The sequence below is a fragment of the Phycodurus eques genome, chromosome 17 (assembly GCF_024500275.1).
Source record: "Phycodurus eques isolate BA_2022a chromosome 17, UOR_Pequ_1.1, whole genome shotgun sequence".
NCBI classification, from domain to species: domain Eukaryota; kingdom Metazoa; phylum Chordata; class Actinopteri; order Syngnathiformes; family Syngnathidae; genus Phycodurus; species Phycodurus eques.
In genome coordinates, this window is record NC_084541.1 from 18,909,496 (window position 1) to 18,933,179 (window position 23,684).

Genomic DNA, 23,684 nt, shown 5'->3' on the forward strand with positions numbered 1-23,684 from the left:
GTTAAGAACAATAAAGAAAATGTATTATTTCAAATCAGCCTCCGAAAACGTTTTTTTTAAATGTATTTTTGTGTTGTATTCATGTGTATTTTTAAACATAACTAACCTATGATTACATGTTCAAAGGGCAATTCAGAGCACATTAAGAAACTGAGCGTGAACATAATAACGGCATGCATATTTGCGGTAAAAATCCAAGCTACAATGCTCTCATTAGCATGGGCATTAGTTACTAGAAAAAAACCTGCTCCCATCAGGTAATAAATAGCACATCCACTGTAAAAGCAAAACCACCAAAAAAACCATGAACCCTTTAACTGACTTTTTTTCTTTTTTTCCATCAATTCCAGCAGAAAAGTGGTTCAAGCTGAGATATGATAACCCCGCACTACATGGAGAATGGTATACACACAATCACTACTAAAAGAAGGAGACAAAGAAGGGACATTTTTCATTTTACTTTTCCAATGTACTTAAACCGCAACCCTGCTAATTAGAAATCCAAAGATGTTCCATCTTTGGCCACAGTTAATTACAAATGTGAACGCTTTTTCACACAATAATTATTATACATGAGGAACATACGAGTAAGAGACCAGTGAATGAGGTAGAAAATAAATGACTGGCGACATCATGTATGTACAGTAATGGCAAGGCAATTACACGATAGGATGTGATTATCAGATTGAAGGAAGCTGTTGCTGTAGTTCACAATACCCGTCAAAGCTGCCTTTATCCCGGCGTTTTCCCCATGTTACTCGTCTGCTTAAAAGAGGTTGACAAGGCGTGAGGTGGGAGGGCGGCGGTGAAGGCAACCCGCAAATTTCTTGGCTTCCAAAGTAGAATCAGATGCCTAACAAAGGTTGTGTGAAAGGAAATAGCGGAAAGTCAGGAGCGTGGTGTAAAGTCGAATACCTGAGACTCACCTCTCAGCAATTGAAGCCGTCTGACAATATTGTTAACGTCATACCAGACGCCGGCACATCTAATTATCTGTTTGCGGGAAGCTGCACCTGCGGTCTCAATGTCCACACAGATGAAGCAATGTCACGCTTTGTTGGGTTCTGTGTGGTCGGCACAGGCGAATAAATGTTACCAACCCTGATGTGACAAGTTTGCTGAAACATCGAAAAACTACTAAATGAATTGTATTTACTGCATTTATTGGTCTGATGTTTGCTTATTTAAAATATGACATATGACGCTTACATGGCAGTCTAATTCTGAGTATTGACCCAACTGGGTCCATGTAAATCTTTTTTCCCACCCGCTTTATGTAATTCTTGAACCTTGTTGGTCTTAGTTAAAACTCACAGTATGCAACAAAATGTCCTTCCGTCCATTTGCACCAACTTTGCACTTCAAGCAGTTTGTCATCCTTCCTAATCCTTATTAGTGCTTCTGATGGCTACAACACCTGGACAAAGATTGTCCGAGCAGTATGAATTTTCCTCCAAGTGATGATACGATAGCAAGGTCTGCTTGGACAACATGGTGTTACAGGGTAGCTTTTGATTGAAAGCCAGAGCAGGTAGAAGGGGCAGGGGTGGGCGAAGACATGCAGGCGGTGGGGGAGGTGTGCTGCAAACGTGGTGGGATCTGACTTTGATGAGGAGACGTGAAGAGGAGGAAAAGCTCAGGCTTCAAGGTAAGCGGGTGTGCGAGGAGGTGATAAGGAGGCTGCGGCAGATGCGCCACGTGAACGCTAGCATGTGCACAGCTACCCTTACGTGAAGACAAGCATACTCCAAGAAATACTACACACTGAGAACTTTCATTCAAATGTAAATGCATTCAAATGGCATCCACCACATCAGAGTTCTTGCACAATATCTCTACTCGCTGCCACAACATTGGGGATTCCTGCGCAATCTGCATTGCATCTAATGCGATCAAGTAGTAAAGCGTTATCAGAAAAGAATGCATTTAGAGTTCATACCAAAAAATATTTAGGACTGTTAATACTCAGAAAACCCTGAACTTAACAATGTGTGATTAATCGTAGTAGTTGTAGTTTTATTGGTAGTAGTAGTACAATTTGTATCATAACTATTATCATTAACAGTGGTGTAGAGTTGTGATTTGAAATTGATTCAAAATATTTTAGACATTTCAACAATTTTAATAATTAGAAACACGTCTAAGTGTAACGCGGTACATTTCTACAGTGATAACAGCATTGTAAGTGAATGCATCTCTGCCACTGTCTATACAAGTCAACATTATTTTTGGTGTATAAAGTAAGTATTCTAAAGGAACTTGTACTGAATTTGCAATTTTGATTTGATGAGCCAGTCACTATAAGAAGGGGGAGAAAAGTGCTTCCAAGGACCCATGACTGACAGGTACCCTCTGCCTAAAAAGATATTTTCAATTTGCTGCATGAGATTGGTGCGGCCAAAAGTAATATTTTTACACTGAGTCCCAAATGCCCATTTTATTTAAATCATTTTGATGTTACACAAAGGCAAAGATGCCGTACGGGAGGGAAAAATATGAGAAGGGTGTATTATTTTATTATTTTTTTTAAAGTAGCAAATATTGTGCGTGTAATTTTCGAGGGTACTGCATTTCATTACATGTCTTTCGGAGTGCACATACGGTGTATAATACAGTATGGTAGACTCACATACATTAATACAGCAGTGAAAGTGGCCCTGGGGAGTGCTTTGTGGCCTTGAGTGGTATGGGATAGGGAATAGTAATTTATGGTTCTGATATTTGTTTGGCTGGCTTATTTCAGAAGCCATTAGGATTAATTAAGTGTCGCTAAATGTGGTACTACCAAGTTCACATTGCATTATGATCATTTTTTTAATTTAGAAGCTGCTAATAGCCTAAGTGAATGAAGGCAGTTGTGTTCTAATGGTTGAAGGACATTAAGTGCAACTCGAGGACAGCAGGATAGTGACTTAAGACTCAAACACAGCGAAGTGACTGAGAACATCTATTAGAGCATTTAACGCCATCATAATATGTACTTGCCAATATTGTTAATCAAAAACTGACAGCAAAAAAAAAAAAAAAAAGTTGTTGGAGAGGAAGGCAGCAAGCAGGCAATTAGACACTTGAGCGACTTGTCGGTGTTTGTCTGGCACGAGAAAGTGAGGGAGGCACAGCCAAGCATGCTCAGCCTACTTCGCTGTTGCCTCAGATAGAGTTTGCACAGGCAGTTGGCTCCAATCAAGGATTAATTGAACTAACAAAAAATGAGAAGGGTAGTTTTGGAATTATTTTGTGCAAGCATTTGTCCTTCTAAGTGTGATTAAGATATCATCACGCTGATTGCATGTCTCCTTACCGCAAATTAGGGAGCATGCAGATGTTTGTGTGTGATTGCATGCATGGAACCCACGTTGAAAAAGTTTTCGTCGTGCGTGTTTATTATTTCTCAGCACACCAATTGTTATGCTCGTTATGTTCTTCAAAACTGAAAGTCAGAAGCAGATATATTTTGAATGTTATCCAGCTCAAATCAGCACAAGCTTATTTTAAGAATTCAACAAAGGTTTAAACTCAGGAATTATTTCTTAATGTGTAAGCAAGAGCCCTGATGGTTTTAAATGTCATGTCTGTCTGGTCAAATCAGCACATATGCCACGACAGTATTTTTAACCACTTTTATTCAAAGGTTAGCGTGTTTTTTTTTTGTCCTACTTCAAATGAAATGCCCTACATATTGAAAGATAATTGAGGTTCTATTCATTTGTAGAGGGGAAAGATCAATTTTCAGAGATAACAGTCTAATTAACCACTAAAAGATGATCAATGAATGAAATACTTTTTACAGATAAATATATTTGTAGGTTAAACTAAACCACCTGAGCAATGGATGAAACTTTCTTGATCCCTTCTATCCAGACGGGAATATACATAATTTCTCTTTTTAGGTGGTGTATCACACGGAGGGCCTAAATAAGTAATCAAATCTTGTAATAAAAAAAGCAATAAATACTTGATGCAAACATAAATAAATCAGTAAAATATGCAAAACAAGACAAGAAGAATATTCGCATTTGATGTTGAAAATCATTCAGTGTGAGTGACTGCACTGGGCCCAATTTGTGGCTGAGTCATGACAGAAGCTGGTTATCTGAGGCCAGCACACTCACACAAAATTGCCGTCTCAAAGACATTTTTATAAAGATTAGTTGTGTTTGGTGCCGCTTAATCCAGCTCCTCAGTGGGCATATGTGTTTTGAATAGACGTCACATTAATTCAATTATGTGCTTTAAATGTGTTGCGTTGTGAACTTCAGTGGCGTCATCTTCCGTCAGCAAAGTCTGGAAACATTCAGCAAGTTGGCACTTTGGTGTCCTGGCATCATGAAAATGGCTGTTGAGCATTATTGGAATTGAATTTTAATGGGGGGAGAACAACACACTTACCTCGATTAAGCCGTAGCTATTATATTGTAAGGCTGTCTCATACAGGATTTGCCGTCACAATTTCGGTGGAACCAATATTAAGCATGCAGAAAGGGGAAATGATAAACCGTAGATTAAAATGATTTACTGTAAATTTATTGAACCATTGTGAATCCATGACACATGTCCACAAAATTTTATTGAAAGAGAATAAAACGACTAAAAAGTTTCTCTTATTCCACCTTGACGTAAAAAAACACACTATCTGAAAAATTCTATTATAAAAATGATAAAAGATTGATATAATCTGACGTAGTATTCCACCATAAAATACAAATATTAAAGTTGATCTTTCAATTTTCATCTTAAAGGACGTGACGATGCAAACATAAGCCTAATTTAAATGTAAAGATGAAGATTCAAACTATATTAAAAAAACAACAACAACAAAACAAATTTAGATGAGTGGTTAAGGAATTTCTCCCCCTGCATCAGAATCAGAATCAGAATCAGAATCATCTTTATTTGCCAAGCAAGTATTATTTGTTATCTTAGTTAATATGAGAATCCATGGGTTGCATACAGGTAAGGACAAAGTATCAATCAAAAAGCACCCATTAACATGAAGGGAAAAAACCAAAACACCATTTGAGGGTTTGCTGGACTCAAGATAAGACTGGAGAGCTTTTCACGACAAAAACCACAAGCAGTTGACTGCACAGTTTAAAATTCACTCCATTAGATATTCCCAGAAGACTTGTTTACAACAATTCCATCTCTGAGAGTGAGAGTGACACAACATGGCAGTTACCCATGACATTTGTGTGAGAACCAGATCACAGTCATTGCCCAAGGCAAGGCCAAAGGAACACCGATGACCATAAATTGTTTCATCTGTTAGCTACCAAAGTGTCTGCTCCTCGGCGGACATTGGATGCACTTAGGCAACCTGATCGTTTCAGGGGCTTCGAGACCCTGCCTTCTCCTCCAACATCTATTATGGGAAATGATTAGGTCTATGCTCGTCTCTACTTTATATGCATCTCTGCACACTCTGACAGAAAGCTGTCAGCTGTGAGGCTTGGGTGATTTTCCACTGGCAGCATCCATGGAGAAAATCCTGGTCGGATTCAGTGCTGCTTGGCTTTTCTGATGTGAAAGAAGAGTGCTGGAAACGGGCCTTGCAGGTTTAAGCAGATTAATTAGGGTGTACCGGAGGGTGTGGAGAAAAAAAAAAAAATCTTTCTACTGTAGGTGGCGTATCCACTGACACAGCTTTGCATACATAGAGACGCTTGAATTATGCACAGTACCACCCGCATTGTAACTGCACACACACACACACACACATCGAGGAGACACTGCTGGAGGGCAAAAAGGCAGGCATAACCCCACTCATGCTCTTTCTCTCCAGTGTTAGTCGAATAACCATTACCCCCGCGTCTATACCTGAATGTGTTTATTCTCGCTCTCCTTTTTTTCTGGGCACAAATTTCCCCTTGTTTGCACATTGACAAGAACATAAATGAATAAATAAATAAATTATATATATATATATATATATATATATATATATATATATATATATATATATATATATATATATATATATATATATATATGCGATAATTTTCATTCCCTGTCACATGGTGTTACTTTAAATATGGTAGCCCATGAGGCAAATCCAGTGTAAGGAACAGTTCTTGTGATGAGCAGATGTTCAACACTGAATCTGATGAAAGCGAGTTTTTCTGTTGGAGGTTCCCTGACATTCGCAGAGTATATGTATATCGGGCCTCAAAATGAGCGCATCCAGAGTTAGAGCTTAACCATTCCACAAACACTCGTCCCTCTCCACTGAGTGCGCTGCCCGATATTGAAGAAAAGACAAGGGCAAAAAATAACCATCACTGCACCCCTCCTCCCCAAGTTCCTCATTGCCATCATCATTTTCATCATTACAGAAAATATGACCGAGAGCAGAATCCCACAATGCTGTGCAAATGTCGACGTGAGTTAGCGTCAAGAACACACAAGAGATATGCATGCATCATCTGGCCAGGAGAACATCACTTGTGGGGAGACAGCCAGAGGCCCTAAGGAGAAGAGGTGGAAAGAAGGAGGGAGGGCGAGGGGGAGGCGTGAAAAGGAGAGAACAGTAGCGGGGTTGGAAGGGGTGGGGATGCAGAACAACAGATGGGAATTGAGAGTCAAGTGAAAAGAGAACAAGGTGCACCATTAGGAGAGAAAACAAGGGATGAAATGAGTGGGATGTTCACATGCAGGGGGAATAATACAAAGAAAGCAATCAGAGAAAATGGAGGCATAATATCCTCCCGCTGCATAATCTCCACAGATTTAACCGTAAAGCATAATCTCCACAGGTTTGACAGTACAACACGTGGCCTCAGTCTGAGCCAATTACAAAGTAGAGCAGTTTGCATTGCATGTGTATGTGGGTATCGATTTGCTGTGTGTTTGGCAGTACGTTTAAGATTTGGGAGTGTTCTGAAGTGGGCAGACAGCTGGGGTCCCCACGCATGTAATAGCCCTCCACGTTGCCTTTTATGCCCTTCGCTGACCAGATTAAAGCCCGAATGACAAACACACAGCAGCTGCAAACATCTGTTCTCCAACACACGGTCCATTCCTCCACATGCTGAGCAGCATTGGTCAATCCTCAGTCCCGGTCCCCAATGCGGAAAACATCTGCAGCCATAAACTAGTGCACATTAACCACTGGAGCATGACACCAAGCTAACCCACAAACCATGAGGTCATCCTCCTGTACACGAAAAACCAAAATGGCGTGATCAAGCTGACTGCCATTTTGTTCCATTCTCTCTCATTGTCAACATTAAAATAATCTTCCACTATTTCTTATATATATTGAATGGCGGTGGTTTTAACACACCATACTCCCATCAAATAGTTCACTGATTCAAATACTTGTCTATAAATGTAAATGCAAGAGCTCCAATATGTCTATAAATGTAAATGCAATAGCTCCAATATGACAACGAATGAAAACAGTTTGCTCCCTCAGGCTAGTTTTTGTCCGTGTCAGTGATCAAACCTAACAGACGTTCAAAAGGTCATTGGCAGCATTATAGATGACCAATTAAATGGAGTGAGGCATCGCTGACATCTCTCTAGTCTCAAAAGTTAAATTGAGGCCAAGCCAACGATACGCAGTTGTAGAAATGAGGTACACTCTATGGGCTATACTGGATGAGACTAAAACTCTTGGGGCACGCCTCTTAATAAAATTAAAGGTTGGGCTAGTGCCTTTTGTGCTGCCTGAATTTTTAATTATTCAAATTACCAAAGTCTATGACCACCGTTGTGTTGGAAATATTTGGGGGAAATTTTCTGTTCCAGCATGACTGTGCCCCAATGTAAAAAGCAATGTCTATAAACAATATGGTTGCAAAGGTTAGGTGGAGTAGAACAACCTGAGAGTTCTGAACTCAAATTCTCATTTATTAGGCTGGTTTTCTACTCATGCCGTGTTCTTTACACAGCATCCCCTTTAAGTGCACGATTGCTAAAATACGTTGAATGGTCTTGACACTCTGTAAGGGTTTGCTTGTGTGCCATGGTCTGCTTCCAAGCTCTGAGCCTGGAAGTGTAAAGAGAGAGCCAGGACAAAAATGTAAAAGGAGGAATCGCGATACAAAAACAACAGATTTAAAAAATATATACATCAATAAATAAATGTTTCTTCATAGATTTAGAGGAAAAAAGACTGTAACAAATACAATTATATGGCATGTTATTGCGGGCAAGTATAAAGTGTTTTCAACCTCATGTTAGTTCACCACAGCCACAATAAATTAAGCATAGCACAGCCGCAAACAGCAAAATGCAAAAAGGGCTGCAAAGCTGCAGCACTCTGAACATTTACTGGTATAAAAGACTGCACACTTTTGTCTTGAATAAAGCATGTATTTATGAAACATCCAGGTAAGACATGAGAAAACAGGTGCTTTAGTGTATGGCCTTTGACAAAAGATGCTGCATTCAGTGGATTCCATGAATTAATAACGGTTCCAGATAGTTGTCCACTCAGTAAGGTGCATGCTGGGAAGTCTGATGTCGACTTCTTATGAATCAAAGGATGCAACGGATGGGGGATGTTGACCTTTTACGGGCAAACGGAGGCATTTGGAATGAATGAATGGACAAACGGAAGTCTGGAATGGGACACTTAGCGTTTCTAACATGCTTTGGCCTAGATTAGTTTGGTTGCCGAATGGGCCGCATCAATAATAAACTATGGAGACCTTCTGACTGGTGAGAGATGCTCCTTTTACCAATCAGCTATAGGCAGACTGATCAAAGTCAATTAGGTTCCTGAAAATGTTGGCATTCCACAATGCAAAGCCAGAGCTACCTGATCTTATGGGTTTAAAATCATTCCATGAACATTGACTTGTATCAAATAATTTTCCCCCCCATGTGGTGCATTATTATGCACTCGGCTATTAGGCTCACTCACTCACTCAGCCAGGATAGCTCATAACATGAGCTGCAGATAAAATATGTTAGTTTTCTTTTAATGTTGTTCTTTGGTGGGGGGGTTTAACTGCACATAATGAACTCATTCCCTGCCAGTCCTCCATGTTAAAATGGACATTGGAATTCAACAGCCATCAATGGCAGTGATTAATGAAGATTGGCTAAAAATTAAGTACAATTTCACCGTAAGCCAATCAGTGGAAGAGTTAAGGCTGGTGGGTGATGGTGTCATGTGATTCCATTCTACATCACTGATGTAAAAGGCAAGAAAATCTCAAGGATTTCATAGGAAATCGTACAACAAAAACAACAAAAAACTTTGTCATCAATGTCCAGATCACTGCTCTGGAGTTCTACGGACAACACCAACAGTAATGCTATCAGAGGCATTCTACTAATAATATATACAAAATGTGCATATATTTCGACTAGATTGTGAATGCAGCCTAAATATAACAATAAAAATGTAACACCATTTTTTTTTTTTGTTTGTTTTGTTTAGATATTCCTCACAAATGAGCAATTAGTCTTTTTGCTAAGTGGCTGAGCTTTTTAACACAGATCTCCTCATCAGCGCATGTAAGTACTGAAAAGCTACTGTACTTGTCATCTCGCCGTGTCCTTTCAACAAACAACTTGCCTTTTAATATTCCCTAAGTACTTTTACGACATTCTGAACATCATCAACATTGAACATCTTAATATTTTAATAACTGAATATAATCACCATCAAACCTGACTTCATTCATGTCCCTGGCAACAGAGTGTCAAACATTTTCCAGCAATGACAGCAGCAATGATTCACTACTGTTCCTGTATGGTGTGAAGACCCACCAAGTTGTTCTAATGGAGTAGTTTAAATCAGTGCCAGCTAATCTAAAATGTGGTATGTAGCCATATTTCAAAATATAATGTTCAGACATTACATCATTCAATTACAACCAGCAATGTAAAATATATGGCATCATGTTATACAGTCAGCAGTAAAGCGTTAATAAGGGGGGGGGGAACTGCCTTAAAAAACTCACTGGAGGGCATGCCAATTCCGTGAAACGTAAAAAAAAAAAATTCTACTTACTAAGGATAGCTTAGTCAAAGGGGATGAAGTGCACTTTATTTAATCGGTTGTGTATTTGAAGAACATTGAATGGCACATCTAACAAGGCAGCAATGTCAGAAAAACAAAAACATTTTACTTGGGCGAAAATTGTATGTAACCTTTTACAATCAAGCCCCAGTTTGCAGAGAGTGTCTAGGTCAAAGGGGACGTTTTGCTGAAAATTTTAGTCTAGACTGCCTTACTTATTGATCAGTGATCTGACCGGGTTCTGTGCAATTGGCTAACCATGCTTTGTATTGATAAATCCATGGCTCTGTCAGCAGTGCAGAACAAGCAAATGGGTTTGTAATTGTGCCTTTTTCCTCTTCAGTGGACCTCCCCCCACCACCTTCGGTACTAACATACTCCACCCTGATAAAGTTGATCACAAATGTATAAAGGATACAAGGCAACATGGCTCTGCAATGTCATTAAATAAAGCAAAAAACAGTTTCTGGCCATGGTCGATTTCTCCAAAACGTAGGGCAACGTGATGCAGACACTGTTCGCTTTCAGCTCAAGTACTGTATATAGGTGTGTGCGTGTGCACGTGTGCATGTTTTTGTGTGCGAGTGGGGTTGTTGGGGTAGATGGACAGGCACTGTTACAATAAAGAAAACAATTCTGTGGCTAGAGGGATTGCTCTCTCTGTCACATGTGCATTACGTACATCGTTTGACAGCCTGCTACATCTCATAGTGTTGCAAAAGCTGCACATACATATCAGGTGTCACAAAATGAAAAGGCCATCAAAACAAACACACACAAAAAATGGTGTTAACATCTGTCCAATGCCGTCCACAAACTGTAGCCTTAGTTTCTAAATTTGTGTTTGCAGAAAGGATCACAAATACCGTCACCTTTTTTGTGTTGCATAATGAATTTACACCACACATGGAACAAGGCTACAAGCGACAAAACATTGTGTATGCTTCTTCACATGAGGCATATGCTTTCATCCCCAACCAACTGTAAGAAAGTGCACCTCAGCTCTTGAAGGTGTTTGCATGGTCCAGTTAACAACAGATGCTAGCCCTTAGCTAACTTACCAATCATCATAATGCGCAGGCCTCCAAGGAGTAAGCATGGTCCAGTTATCACCAGATGCTAGCCCCTTGTCACACAGTCTTAAGCCAACAAAAAGAAAAGAAAAGAAAAATGATGATTGAGTCCATCCTCACTGCCGAGGCAACCCATCCATCCATCCATTTTCTGAGCCGCTTCTCCTCACTAGGGTCGCGGGCGTGCTGGGGCCTATCCCAGCTATCATCGGGCAGGAGGCGGGGTACACCCTGAACTGGTTGCCAGCCAATCGCAGGGCACATACAACCAAACAACCATTCGCACTCACATGCACACCTATGGGCAATTTAGAGTCTCCAATTCATGCATGTTTTTGGGATGCGGGAAGAAACCGGAGTGCATGCAAACTCCACACAGGCGGGGCCGGGGATTGAACCCTGGTCCTCAGAACTGTGAGGCTGACGCTCTAACCAGTCTAGCCGCCTAGGCAACCCATATCGCTCATATCTTTCATATGAGCACGAGAGCAGCATAAACATAAGAACATAAATCCCTGGCACATTATGACACAGCAATTATATAAATGGTGAGGTATGTTGAATTATTGTGAATGTACAATGGCCATTTGAACAGCAATACCACTGGTTTTTACCGCTCACCATCACCTAAAATCTACTTTTTTTCATTGATATGAAACAGTTACTGCAGGCTTTATGACTTGATTCTATTTAAAAGTGTTTGTCAAGAGTAGCATTTGGATGTGACATATTTTTTAATGATAGGAATTTTTTTTTCTTATTTCTCAGAGGGGATATACAACTTTTAATTGTTGTCCTGTATTATATTCACATGTTACCCCAACATTACAAAATCAAAACATTACCTCAATAGATCTGATATGAGTGTTATCAACTAGCTCAAAGATATCAAACTGGTGGCCTGGGGGCCAGATTCGGCTCGCCACATAATTTTATGTGACCTGAAAAACCAAATCAAAATTGCTAATTGTGTTCTGGTGTCATAACACTCAGATACGGCAAAGCATTTCTTTTTTGTTACCAATTCCCCTTTGAAAAGAAGTGTTATAGTTGTTTTTAGAGGCTTCTGATTACAAAACTGGTCATTCAGCAATTCTACTACTATTCTACTGTATGTAATTTTGTGAGGTGATAATTCATTTATATGGGTTCACAGTCACTGCGGTCCTCCGAGGGAAGTCATAACTACAATGTGGCCAGTGACAAAAATGAGGTTTACACCCCTGACCGAGCTTTATAAAACTTTGTGGTCAAGACTGCCTCTACCTCAACAGTCCAGAAGATGGTGGATAAACAGCGGATACTGTAAGTACACAAGAGGACCGTCTGACTCGCAACAGATGGTGCAATGTGGCCAACATATCTACTCGCAGAAAAACATTGACAATCTGCCTAGAAACACACAGAGCTGGCAGGCATTACATTTTGGATTATTGCAACGGGTATGAGTGAAATGCCTGATTAAGGGCAACGTGCCACCTTCAAAAAACACCAGAGAGTAATTCCCAGTTGAAGCCCTTCTGAACTTTAAAGTGGCATATTACATTTGCAGATAGCCACCAGAAGCGCTAAATAAGTGCTTAATGGCTTGACCACAATCTAATTTTTGCATTACAGCACAGTCCGCCACCCACCTTGATGCCTGGCCCAACTATCGGAAGCTTTAACAAATAAAAATACTTTCTAATCCACCACCTACATGGCGTATGCCAGCTCTGAAGCGCAAATACAGCACGGAGGTGGGCCTAAATGATTCCATCCATGCGAGGCGTTTTGTGAGCAAACACCATTTCATGCCTGGGGAAAGCATGGCGTTGACTCTCAAATTATGCCAATTAGGCTAATGTTGTTTACTGCACAGTCCGTGGTGCTGAACGGCTCAAAGGAATGCTCAACAGTGAAGAGAACACAGTGACAAGGAAGCAGAGCAAGAAAATGAGACGCAGTAGGAAAGACAACGCACAAGCAGAGGTCAAGGTAATTTATGACAACCCTTAGGGCATAATTTAGATGATGACTATGAAGAAAAAAAAAAAAAAACTCTTATTGCCCACATTTTATTGTAGCACACAAAAAAACTAAATCATAAAGAACACCCAGACCAGTGTGGTCCCCGCATTCTCTTCCTTGTTGGTTGGGCCACTAAGGCTGGCAGACCGCCCTGGATCTCTGGGCATGGGTCATGCCCTGGTGCCCCCTGGCCTGCATATCTCTCTCAAAGGGGTTCAGGCCCATCATCATTGCGCCTGCACAACAACTCTGAAGACCTCCAATGACTAACATGCATGTTTGACTTGTTTAGTGACTAGCATATCTCCATAGACACACATTTATGGGATTTACTGTGGTGTGGGGACTCTCTGTAACTGCTATCCAAAGCCCTTATGATTAGGTTAACGTCCTGCACTCAAATTCTTTACAGGTGTTTTGGCACTGCTTAGCCACTCCCACCACACACCGGTAGCACTGCCTGGCTCATTGCCACTTTCTTGTCCTCTTCTGTCCCATGCTGTCCAATTTGATACTCATTACATTCTGTCCTCAAAGAGTGTAGCACTGCCTTGCCACTCCACATTATACAAATAGAATCCAACTTCTATGTGAGATTACTTTTGTCATATAATTGTGTTATAGTGTTGATGTTCTGTGTTATTTTTTGCTCTGTTCTCTTTTGTTTCTGTCTGTCCCCTTGCAAACCTTGTTCTGTCCGAATACAGTTATATCTATCACAATCTAAATAAGCACACAGAGAGCATATCAGATTCCCCTGTTGCACAGCGTTACTGCTCTGGCCTAAAAAAAAAAGGCAGACAGATCCACCATACTGCATGTCCAAGCAGCTGAACAGGACAGGTTAAAATAAACAACAACAGAAAACACAATCAAACCAGAAATGGAACTTATTAGAACATACAAAAGCAGTCCTATCAAAGCTGCTCAGTACAATATGGTGAAGTTGTGAAGTTGTAATAGCGTGTAACTTTTTATTTTTGTATGAAAGTTAATCATCTTTAAATCATGGGAAATTGCCTGTAACTAAGGTTTTATGAAAAATGTTTTGTAGATTCAAACGAATTGAAGTGTCCCCAAGCAGACTCCATTATATTGGACCAAGACAATATACTTGTCTCAAATATAGTTTAAACGTCAATTTAGTATACCAAAAACCACTGATGATTGTTTTGATGAGTGACTCATCAAACTTATTTTCATCTTGGACTTGAATTTTGTGCTAATGTCTAATGTAGCATGTAGGGTCATTCGACCCACCGCTCCCTTCAACACAAAAAATACCTTTTTCAACATACATACATAAAGGAATTAAAAGTTTTTTTTTTTTTTTGATGGGGTAGGAGATACAAATAAAATGGTAAGGTGCCCATTTATTGGATAGTTTTAAAAAAAAAGGTTTTTAAAGAAGGTAATTGTAGCACGAACCTGCACTAAAAGTACACTCTCTGAAACTAGTCACAGTGAAGCACATCAGTACGATCAATTTATCTAGACTTGGCGTCACTGTTCCAATAATTTTGGAGGGGAGTGTATGCTGTATCTATATCTGTAAATATAATAACTTCAACATGAAGGACAGAAGTGTAATCTAACCCACAGTCTATTGATTCTTTTTCATGAGCACAATTTATGTGAAAATACAAAGCTCGTGTGCAATTTTCCATTACTTATAAGATGTGGTCATTTGTTTTGCCAGTATCCCCTTGTTATGCTTAATCTATCTGGTATATCTGCCAAATTGACATAAAATTAAAACTGTTACCATCTTAAGGTGGCCAGAATTGTGCATTGCGCAGACAAAATTATACAATTTCCTTGATAAATGTGTACAAAATAACTACACGTTTTTATTAAGTACACATCTTCAGCCAGTGATTGAGCAACACTTTTCCTGTTAGAACAGTTGCGGATGTGCATGGATTTAGAAAACAGGACATTTTGAGCAAGCCTCATCATTATCGAACAGATCCTGCAACCTCTGAAGGGGTCAAGCAATTATGCATCCCTGAATGCATCATACTCAGAATTCAAAGACTGCTGCCTTAAAAAAAAAAAAAAAAAAAAAAAAGAACTCCAAGGAAAAAAAGATGGAAAACTAACTTGAAATTAGTTAGCAAAAAAGGATCAACACATACTGTACATTAGTGGATTAAGTCATATTTAGATGTAGTTTTTACTGCAAGAATGTTGTAGCTTTAACTGTGCACTCAATGTTGCCATCTTGTCAAGAGTTTGACAATGAAACAATTAAAATCCCACATAATTAAGCAGATGCTTGAAATTTGATGTACACTGGGGATGTGGGTTCTCAGTCCTTTAACAGTCATGCAGGAGGGAAAAAAAAGGCTGCACTCTTCTTCTCACAGGGTGTTAACATGGATTAATTAACACGTAACCAAAGCTTAATAAATGATTCAATACGATATGCTACATAATTCCAGATTTAGTTGAAACCAACATGATTTGGATTACGATTCTGTATATTTGCGTCTTGATCTTTGCTGCATCGTAAACTGAGCTTTGTGCCAGAAACGCCCTTGGCTACCTAAAACAAACTAAAACAAATACTGTAACTGAAGCTTCTACAGACAGACAAGGGATGTGGCGATTAAACACAATGTTGAATTATAAATGCCTGTTTGAGCTGAGAAATGACAATTCGCTTTATTTTATTTCACCAGGAAATCTCCACAAAATGACTCTGCCAATACATAGAAGTCATGTGCATATAGTTGGCTTGCTCTATTCATTCAAGGGGATCAGTGGGGGAAAATCCTGAGTCTTTCTGAGAAAGATTATTCACTATCTTCAAGTGCCATCCAGGATTTGCCTAATGAAAAGGATATACTCTTCAGAGAGTACATAAAGCATTATTTACTCACATACATTAAGGATTGTGTGTCATTTAATTCAAACGTTGCAGAGTATTGTGGGGAAATAATGTACAAGTATTTCAGCTCATTTTATCTATGCAAGATTTCAAAGCAATTTGTCGTTGGTCTGAAATAATACCTAATCAGGACAAAACTAATCTACCGTAACCTGCTCAAGGCAGCAGGGAAGTTGCAGCCCATCCCAGCTGTACATCCCAGACTGGACAAATATGGTCACCAGTCCACGGCAGTGTAGTAAAATTACATTTTCAATCAGGACCATGCTGTTTAAATGGACTACTACCTCTTTCACTTCACTATGCGATGAGAACTGGAGAGCAGGAAAAACAAGTGTGGGTGTTCATGTGTGCAAGCAAGTATCTGTGGTGTTTGTGTGTGCGCGTCTGAGCGTGAGTGCATCTTGTTCATGGCAAGAAATCAGCTCAGTTTAGCACATAATGGAAATGTGAATAGCCCCGAGCCCATCTCCCACACGGGTGGAGCGCTGGCTGGGAGCAGGATGCATCTTTCCAAATCCAAATAGTGAAAGGGAGTTTGCTAGGTTAAAATATGGGCTCCTTTCTCTCTCCTCCCCTGGAGCAATTCACAGTTTTGCCCATACATTACTCAAACAGGTCATCCAAACAGGTCTCACGAGCAGGGTGAAAGCATATTCACACACAAATGCGCACACATGCTGTGCACACATTCACACGCACTCACTCAGTTGTAGGTTCAGTGAATAGGTGACATTGCACATATTATGACAGATGGAATCTATGGATCCCGAAGCTACAAATGTTATGCTTAATTTAGTGTGAAATCTACCTTTTTAGGTGAAACTTCAACACATCCCAAAACAGGCAGTGCACATGATTATAATATACTGTCATTTTATTTTCACATTGAACTGTCGTCATGCAGTATTGGCCAGGGCATCATGGTTACAAATGTCCAGAAGGGTATGAAGAAATCTCAGACTCACGTGCTACTTCGAGAGATGCGTTTCGGCTCACAGCCTCTCCCAGATAGTTACGGGCCACGCAAACGTAGCTGCCATCGTCGGGCTTGCTTCTCCGTCCGTGGACGATGCGTAGGAAGAAGAGGGACCCCCTGGGCAGCAGCATGCGGTGCGAGCGAGGGTTGTCGCGGTCCGTCTCGACACGTTCGCCGTCCTTGTACCATTCCACCGTAGGGGCCGGACGGCCCTCTGCCTTACAGTTGAGAGTGGCTGGCTCCCCCTTGGACACAATCAGGTCAGAGGGGTGCTCAACAATGCGGGGAGGGGAGTCTTCCTGGCGAAGACGAGACCCTAGAGGAGACCAAAGGAGCACAACATTGTAAGTCTAAATACATTTGCAATAATAATAATAATAATAATAATAATAATTAATACGCAGCACGGTGGACGACTGTTTACCACATCTGCCTCACAGTTCTGAGGACATGGGTTCAAATCCGGCCTACCCTGTGTGGAGTTTGCATGTTCTCCCCGTCAGGAAACAAAATAAATAAATAAAGAAAATAAATACATTCAAAAACAGCATGTTTGTTGAGCCATTATCATTGCATTGCCAAACAGTGCAACCCATTTTCCCAACACTTTATGTTGGGTGACAATTTAATCAATAAATAAACATACCCAGTTCTCCCCGTGCCTGCGTGGGGATAACCGGGCACTCCGGTTTCCTCCCACATCCCAAAAAAACATGCATAAACTCTAAAGTGCCCGTAGGTGTGACTGTGAGTGCGAATGGTTGTTTGTTTCTATGTGCCCTGCGATTGGCTGGCAACCAGTTCAGGGTGTACCCCGCCTCCTGCCCGATGACAGCTGGGATAGGCTCCAGCACCCCCGCGACCCTAGTGAGGAAAAGCGGCTCAGAAAATGGATGGATGGATAAACATACCCAAGTGGGGATTGACCAGTAGTACTGAATTGTGAAAAAATATTAAATTGACCAAATTTGAACACGATCAGTGGCTGTCTATTGATGTAGAGACACTTCTGGCCGGGAATAAACATAAGAAGCTTTCAAATATCGAATTTAAATGATGGTGAGGCTGATATTTTTCAAATGTATTCCCAAATTTACTGTCAATAACCAGGTTACATAATCTGTAAATGATCAAGTTACATAATTGAGTTTGTACGTGCAATTGCAGATGTAACGAACGATCATTTGGGTAGTGTCCTTGAGAGCCAAATTAATTAGCGTCAGGGTCTTATTGGCTGCACAATGTTCTCACACACAGGCTTCAAAGTTTGCTGGAACTGAGAAGTCATTACATCTCATTAACTTTTTCATTAACAGGTTCTATCAAACGCTGACATCATCAAAGATGTCACTGCGAGTGTACAACAGAGAACGGTACATCAGATGCTTCACTTTGTACTGTAACAATAGAAGAGCATGCCTTCATCTGCTTTTCTTTTTTTTTTTTTGTCCTTGATGGCTACACTGCAATGCTCATTCTGGAATTTTAGAAAGATCACGCACATGCCTGATAAAAAAACATCACATGTTGTGTCTCATAATGCAGTATCTTTACTTGTTCCACTGAGCCCATAAGTACACGTGTATGGTGCTCAAATGTTGACGAATTCTGGATCATCTTTGTATTCATGGCGTAACAGGTCATTTTAATGCACGGTTTTTAAAGGTTTTTCCCTTTTTTATGGTCATTATAATCTGTAAAGGGGAAATTCAATTTGTACTCTATTGTATATTTTGTGTTGCACACAACACAGAGAACCAGATCACACATGGGCAGGCATACAAAGAGCCAGCAGACTAGCATCTCTCCCACAACAAGTTGCCATTTTTACATTGTTATCCATAGCAGGGCTGCAGGAAGTTTTATTTTTTTTCCAGAAGGAGACTAATTATGAATGGACTGTATATTAGCGGGGGTGGGGGGATTCAATCTATTGTTTTTGGCAGAACAGTTTACAATTTCTTGGCAATAACTGCTTTTACACACAAACCCACAAATGTAAATTTTGTGCTGTCATCATGTGTGACATCGCACGAACACCCAGCTTGCTTGCTAGCGATCTGCTAACTGCATAACTCCTACCCCTTGAGATTGTTATCGGCTTTACTTTTCTCAGCGGTTAACTTTATTTTAACACACGTTGCCACAGTTAATCCTCAATCCTTAATCCACATGACTTTCATTACACCATTGGCCTTTGAGGTGAGCGTTTTATTGTTTTAATGTATTAATATGACAGTATTTTTTTCTTCTTTTACAATTGTTCGTTTAGGACGACAGACCGTTAGTTAAAACATTGCCTGCGTAAAGGGGACATATTTTGCCAAACCAACCTTTTGTCATATTTGGGGTGTAATATTGTCTCTATGGTACCTCAGTAAAACTGTAACTTGAATTAAAATCTTCCACGCATTCCTGAGTTCCAGAGTTCTTTTTCTGCCGAGGCCTGAAATCGGCTCATTGGAATTTCTCGAGCTTATCTACTTACTCGGTCACAAGCGAAGATCTCCGCCTACGTTTCCGATCCCGAGACAAACAGGTCTGCTCTCACAAGTGGATCTTCTACATGAAGGCAACCAACCAGAGGAAAGGGGGCGGTCTTAGCCAAATACGGACAAAGTGGACACAAAACTGGGTCAAACAGAAGTCGCTGTCAGAGGAGCCTTTTCTGGACATTTGTATGACAAAACCAAGGTGTTTTTTGGAAATAGCCAAAATACAAGACCTTTAAAACTTTTTCTTTTCATTCTTTCCTGTCTCCTGCATCTTCTGCTCTACTTGCAGCTATCTGCAAGATCATCCTCTTAGGTCTTCCGTTTCCAGCATCCTTTCTACCGGTATAGCCGATATCCCTTCTACGCACATGTCCAAACAGTCTCATTCAAACTTGGTCTCCAAACCTTCCAGTCTGTGCTCTGATGAGCCAATTCCTGATCTTGTCCATCCTCGTCACTCCCAAAGAGAATGTAAGGATTTTCAACTCTGCCAATTCCAGCTCTCTCCCGCATGGTTTTGCAATAGTAATAAACTGAAGGGTGTTCAGCTTCCTGGGACAGATTGTGTTTGCCCTTGGAGATTCATTGAAAGTTGGTTAATTGTGCCTTTGTAGTGATGTGACCTATTTTGATTCTTTCATTTTGAGATGGGATCAGGACATGTCTCAGTTTAAAGCAGAGTAATCTCAGCAAGCATTTTGGTCATTCTTTTCAAGCTCTTGTACGTCTGTAATGTGATATAATTCCTTTTAGGAGATGAATATGTGTCTCGGACATACAATCTAATGTTCGATGCTGTCATATTAGTTTGTCTGAAGGTAAACTGAAGGTTCATTTTATTACTGAACATTCTTATATCAGTGCTGTCTCTTTTCAGTTGGTTGGTGCATTTAGTTTAGTTCGCTGTCAGAAAAAGGGGTACAGCCGAAGGAGATTTCTCTCCCTCAAATTACAACTTATGCAAATGCACCCCAAAGGGCCAATTATTGGACTGCAAGGTTACTGTTTGTACCTTTTTCAGGACCGAAAAGCCACAGTAAGTTTCCGAGTTGTAAAGGAAAGCACCAGAGCCAAAACACATCAATAACTTGCAATGATGTAGCGTTCCACAAATTTAACCAACCAATATGCGGTAATTATAGTACACAAGTATTTAAAGCATCATTTCTCTTGGAAAGTGCTTCTAAAAGAACTTTCTCAGATCCTCTCGGAGGCTGTTGATCAGGATCTATCCATGGTGCTGAATTACTGGGCTGAGTCGAGAAGAAATAAATAAATAGCAATGTCGGGGCTACTTTCTGTCAGAGGTGAGGTCACCTCCTCATAGTAGTACAGTTCAGAGGAGTCACTTTCAGGTTGTAATGAAAATGCTAGCTTTAATTATCTTTACTGACATGATTTGTTTACGTGCATATTCACAAAATTTGTCATCTGCATTTAACCTATCACAGTAGTCAATGTGGCAAGTACACACTGGATCAGAGGGTGGCTTGCAGCACGCAGGGAGCAGTTTTAGGTTTTAGGTGCCTTGCTCAAGGGGTATCGACTGCCCCATTTGATTGTCATGTAAAAGGCTCCTGTCTGTCAAGCTGTTTGCATTATTGGATCCCAAGAACGGTTGGTTTGTGCCACAGCAGTTCTAAATTAGGTTGAGGTTACCAAAGTGTGTGGCATAAGAATACGTCGCCATGCAACGCATTCAATTATTTAGTGTTTTTCATTTCAATGTTTTATATTTATGGCCTACAGATATTTAAGGTCATTATGACTTTACCACTGTAACAGCGTAAGTTAGTGATGGACTATGGCAGTTTTCAACAAAATCTGGTGACGTCATCACCGTAGGAACGGGACTGTCGTAAACCGAGAACCCCGGATGAAGAAATTCTTTTACCGAGATTTTTAATGCTCAAAAACGATTGTTAAACATGAACCGTCAAACGTATTGTTTTACAAAACATCTTAAAACTATACGAACACTTGATTAAGATTTTAAATTGTACTTATTTACTCGCATTCCTGGATAGAAAAAAAAAAGTGTTTAGTGTTTAATAAATAATATGCTGTGAGTCGACTCAAATTTGGGTATGACAAAGTATAGTCAGTAATTTATCGTCCCTCTACAAAAAGGTACAAAGTCAGGATCATTGAAATTGAAAGAGTCTACATGAAAGCACTTCATGATGCTGGATTGTCTCTTCTCGATATTCTGTACAAAAAGAGTCAAATGTGTACCCGCAACATCATGGGAGCATCTACGGTGCTCGATTTGAGAAATGTGATGAAACAATGCATGCCTCCAGTCCAGTCAATGAAAATCAATGCAAAAGTACCCTAAAAGGTGCACGTTTCGCTGAGGGCTCATTTCCCATTCACAATGCACCAGATGATCTGTGTCAGCCCAAAAACAGACACAATAGTCACGAGATAATACTATAATACCACAATACTCTTAGTTTAGAGTGTACATATGAACAGTTCTGAGAAAAGAAGAAAAAAAAAAAAGAAAAACTGTAAAAGTCCATCCACACAATCACATGACCACAAATCTTAACTGGTATATGCTGGGAGCACAAAATCCCTTTTCCTTTATGAGTGGATATAAATTCTCAAGGGGAGAATTTTCAGACTAACCACCTCGTCCACACCACATTAGCCGTCGTTACTGCAGGACATAAACTCTTATCATCTGCCTGTGCAAATGAATTGTTGTGGCACACAGCACAGTAATGACGGATGGTAAAACAATAATGGGGAAAACTGCGCATTTAATCTCAAAAGTGTTTCATAAATGAATGTCAATCGTGACGTGCTCTGTTACACTTTGTCATGGCAAGAAGGGAGTTGAATTGTTCCACGAAGTCATTCTTCAAGTTTTACCACAGCAGATTCAAAAGGATGCCAAACCATTGAAAAGCATGCATACAATAGGCAGCTACAATAGTGGCAGTGCGATCAGTTTTGCTTTAAGCGAGATATATTTGTGATGGATACTATCATTTGAATGAACATACAGTTGAAACAGAATATTGCAAAAGTGTAATCATTTCTGGCTTACCATTGCTCATTCTGGTGCATAGAAGTCCACAGAGAAACAAATAGTGTACAGGACCCATTCTGGCATATTGACCCCGTCAGCTAGCGACGCATGAATTCCTTCTCCTCCAGCGGGAAACAAAAAAAAAAAAAAAAAAAAAAAAAAGCTATAAATTCATAAATCAATCCCTGTCTTCACCTTTGTGACTTTTGAAATGTCTACAGCTTCAAGTGAGCCACCGAGGCGCTCGTTGCGGCGAGGAAAGGGAAGCCAGCCGCCTTCATCCTCTCCAGTCAACGGGCACCCACCAGTGAGCGCTGGTCTGCGGACACCTTGCTGTTATTTCTGCAGTCAGCAACTGCAAACAACACCAGCGACGCCCCGCACGCAACACTTAAACGCGGATCCGTCCGGCTCCGAACACATTCTTCTCCACAACCGGCACTTATTATTTTTTTTTTTTCCCCCCTCTTTTAGCGGGTCTGAAGGCAGGCAAGCGCGCCCATCGCCACGCGGGACAAGTTGAGGGATGGAGGCGCGGCCGCGGTTGTGGAGGAGCTGAGTTGGGAAGCGGCGACGGTGCAGCAGCTCGCGCGGCCCCTCCTCCTCCATGCACGAGGAAGGAAAAACCGGGTATGGCACACGTCTCGAGAGGAAACCTAACATTCACCTTCAACGCTTGTGGGTAACAATTTACAGGCTTTAGACAGAATATTTAACTTGCTTAATCCCGTAGATGGCTTTTCCCATGTGGTGTGTGCATCACAGTATATCATAGCAATCCCAAGATACCATGAAAATATGCCCCCGAGAGGATATGAGCAATATGAGAGAGAGTGGTCTTTTGGGAAAATTATATTGTTGTTCTTGCATTATTTGTTTTTTTTCCCCATTGATCATCATGAAGAAAAAAAAGACTCAAAACAAAACAAATTAATATTGAGTAGTATTGAGAGCAGGGGTGGGGAAACTTTGGTGCTCACATTTGATTTGAATATGAACAAAGGGGAGGATATAGGATCTAATGCAGTTAAAAGATATTTAAAATCTCAAAATATTTGTGAAAGTTAATTTAGTCAATAAAATAGTTGACTGTCATTTTTATTTCAGTATTTAAAATGTAATTACAAACATTAAACCAATTATTTATTGCAAATAAATAAATCATCTTATGTGTAAAATGTTTATTTTACTAATATTATTTTGCTTTTAGCCACGGTG

General features: G+C 40.3%; 1 protein-coding gene across 1 annotated transcript in view; it reads right to left on the reverse strand.

The window, feature by feature from the left end:
* LOC133415847 (roundabout homolog 2-like) overlaps positions 1-22,995 on the reverse strand; it is a 68,104-nt gene extending 45,109 nt beyond the window's left edge. The window contains 2 exon segments of the mRNA XM_061702348.1: positions 16,921-17,247; positions 22,485-22,995. Of these exon segments, the coding sequence (XP_061558332.1) occupies positions 16,921-17,247; positions 22,485-22,542 (385 nt within the window). The 5' untranslated portion in view covers positions 22,543-22,995.
* Positions 22,996-23,684: the final 689 nt, after the last annotated feature.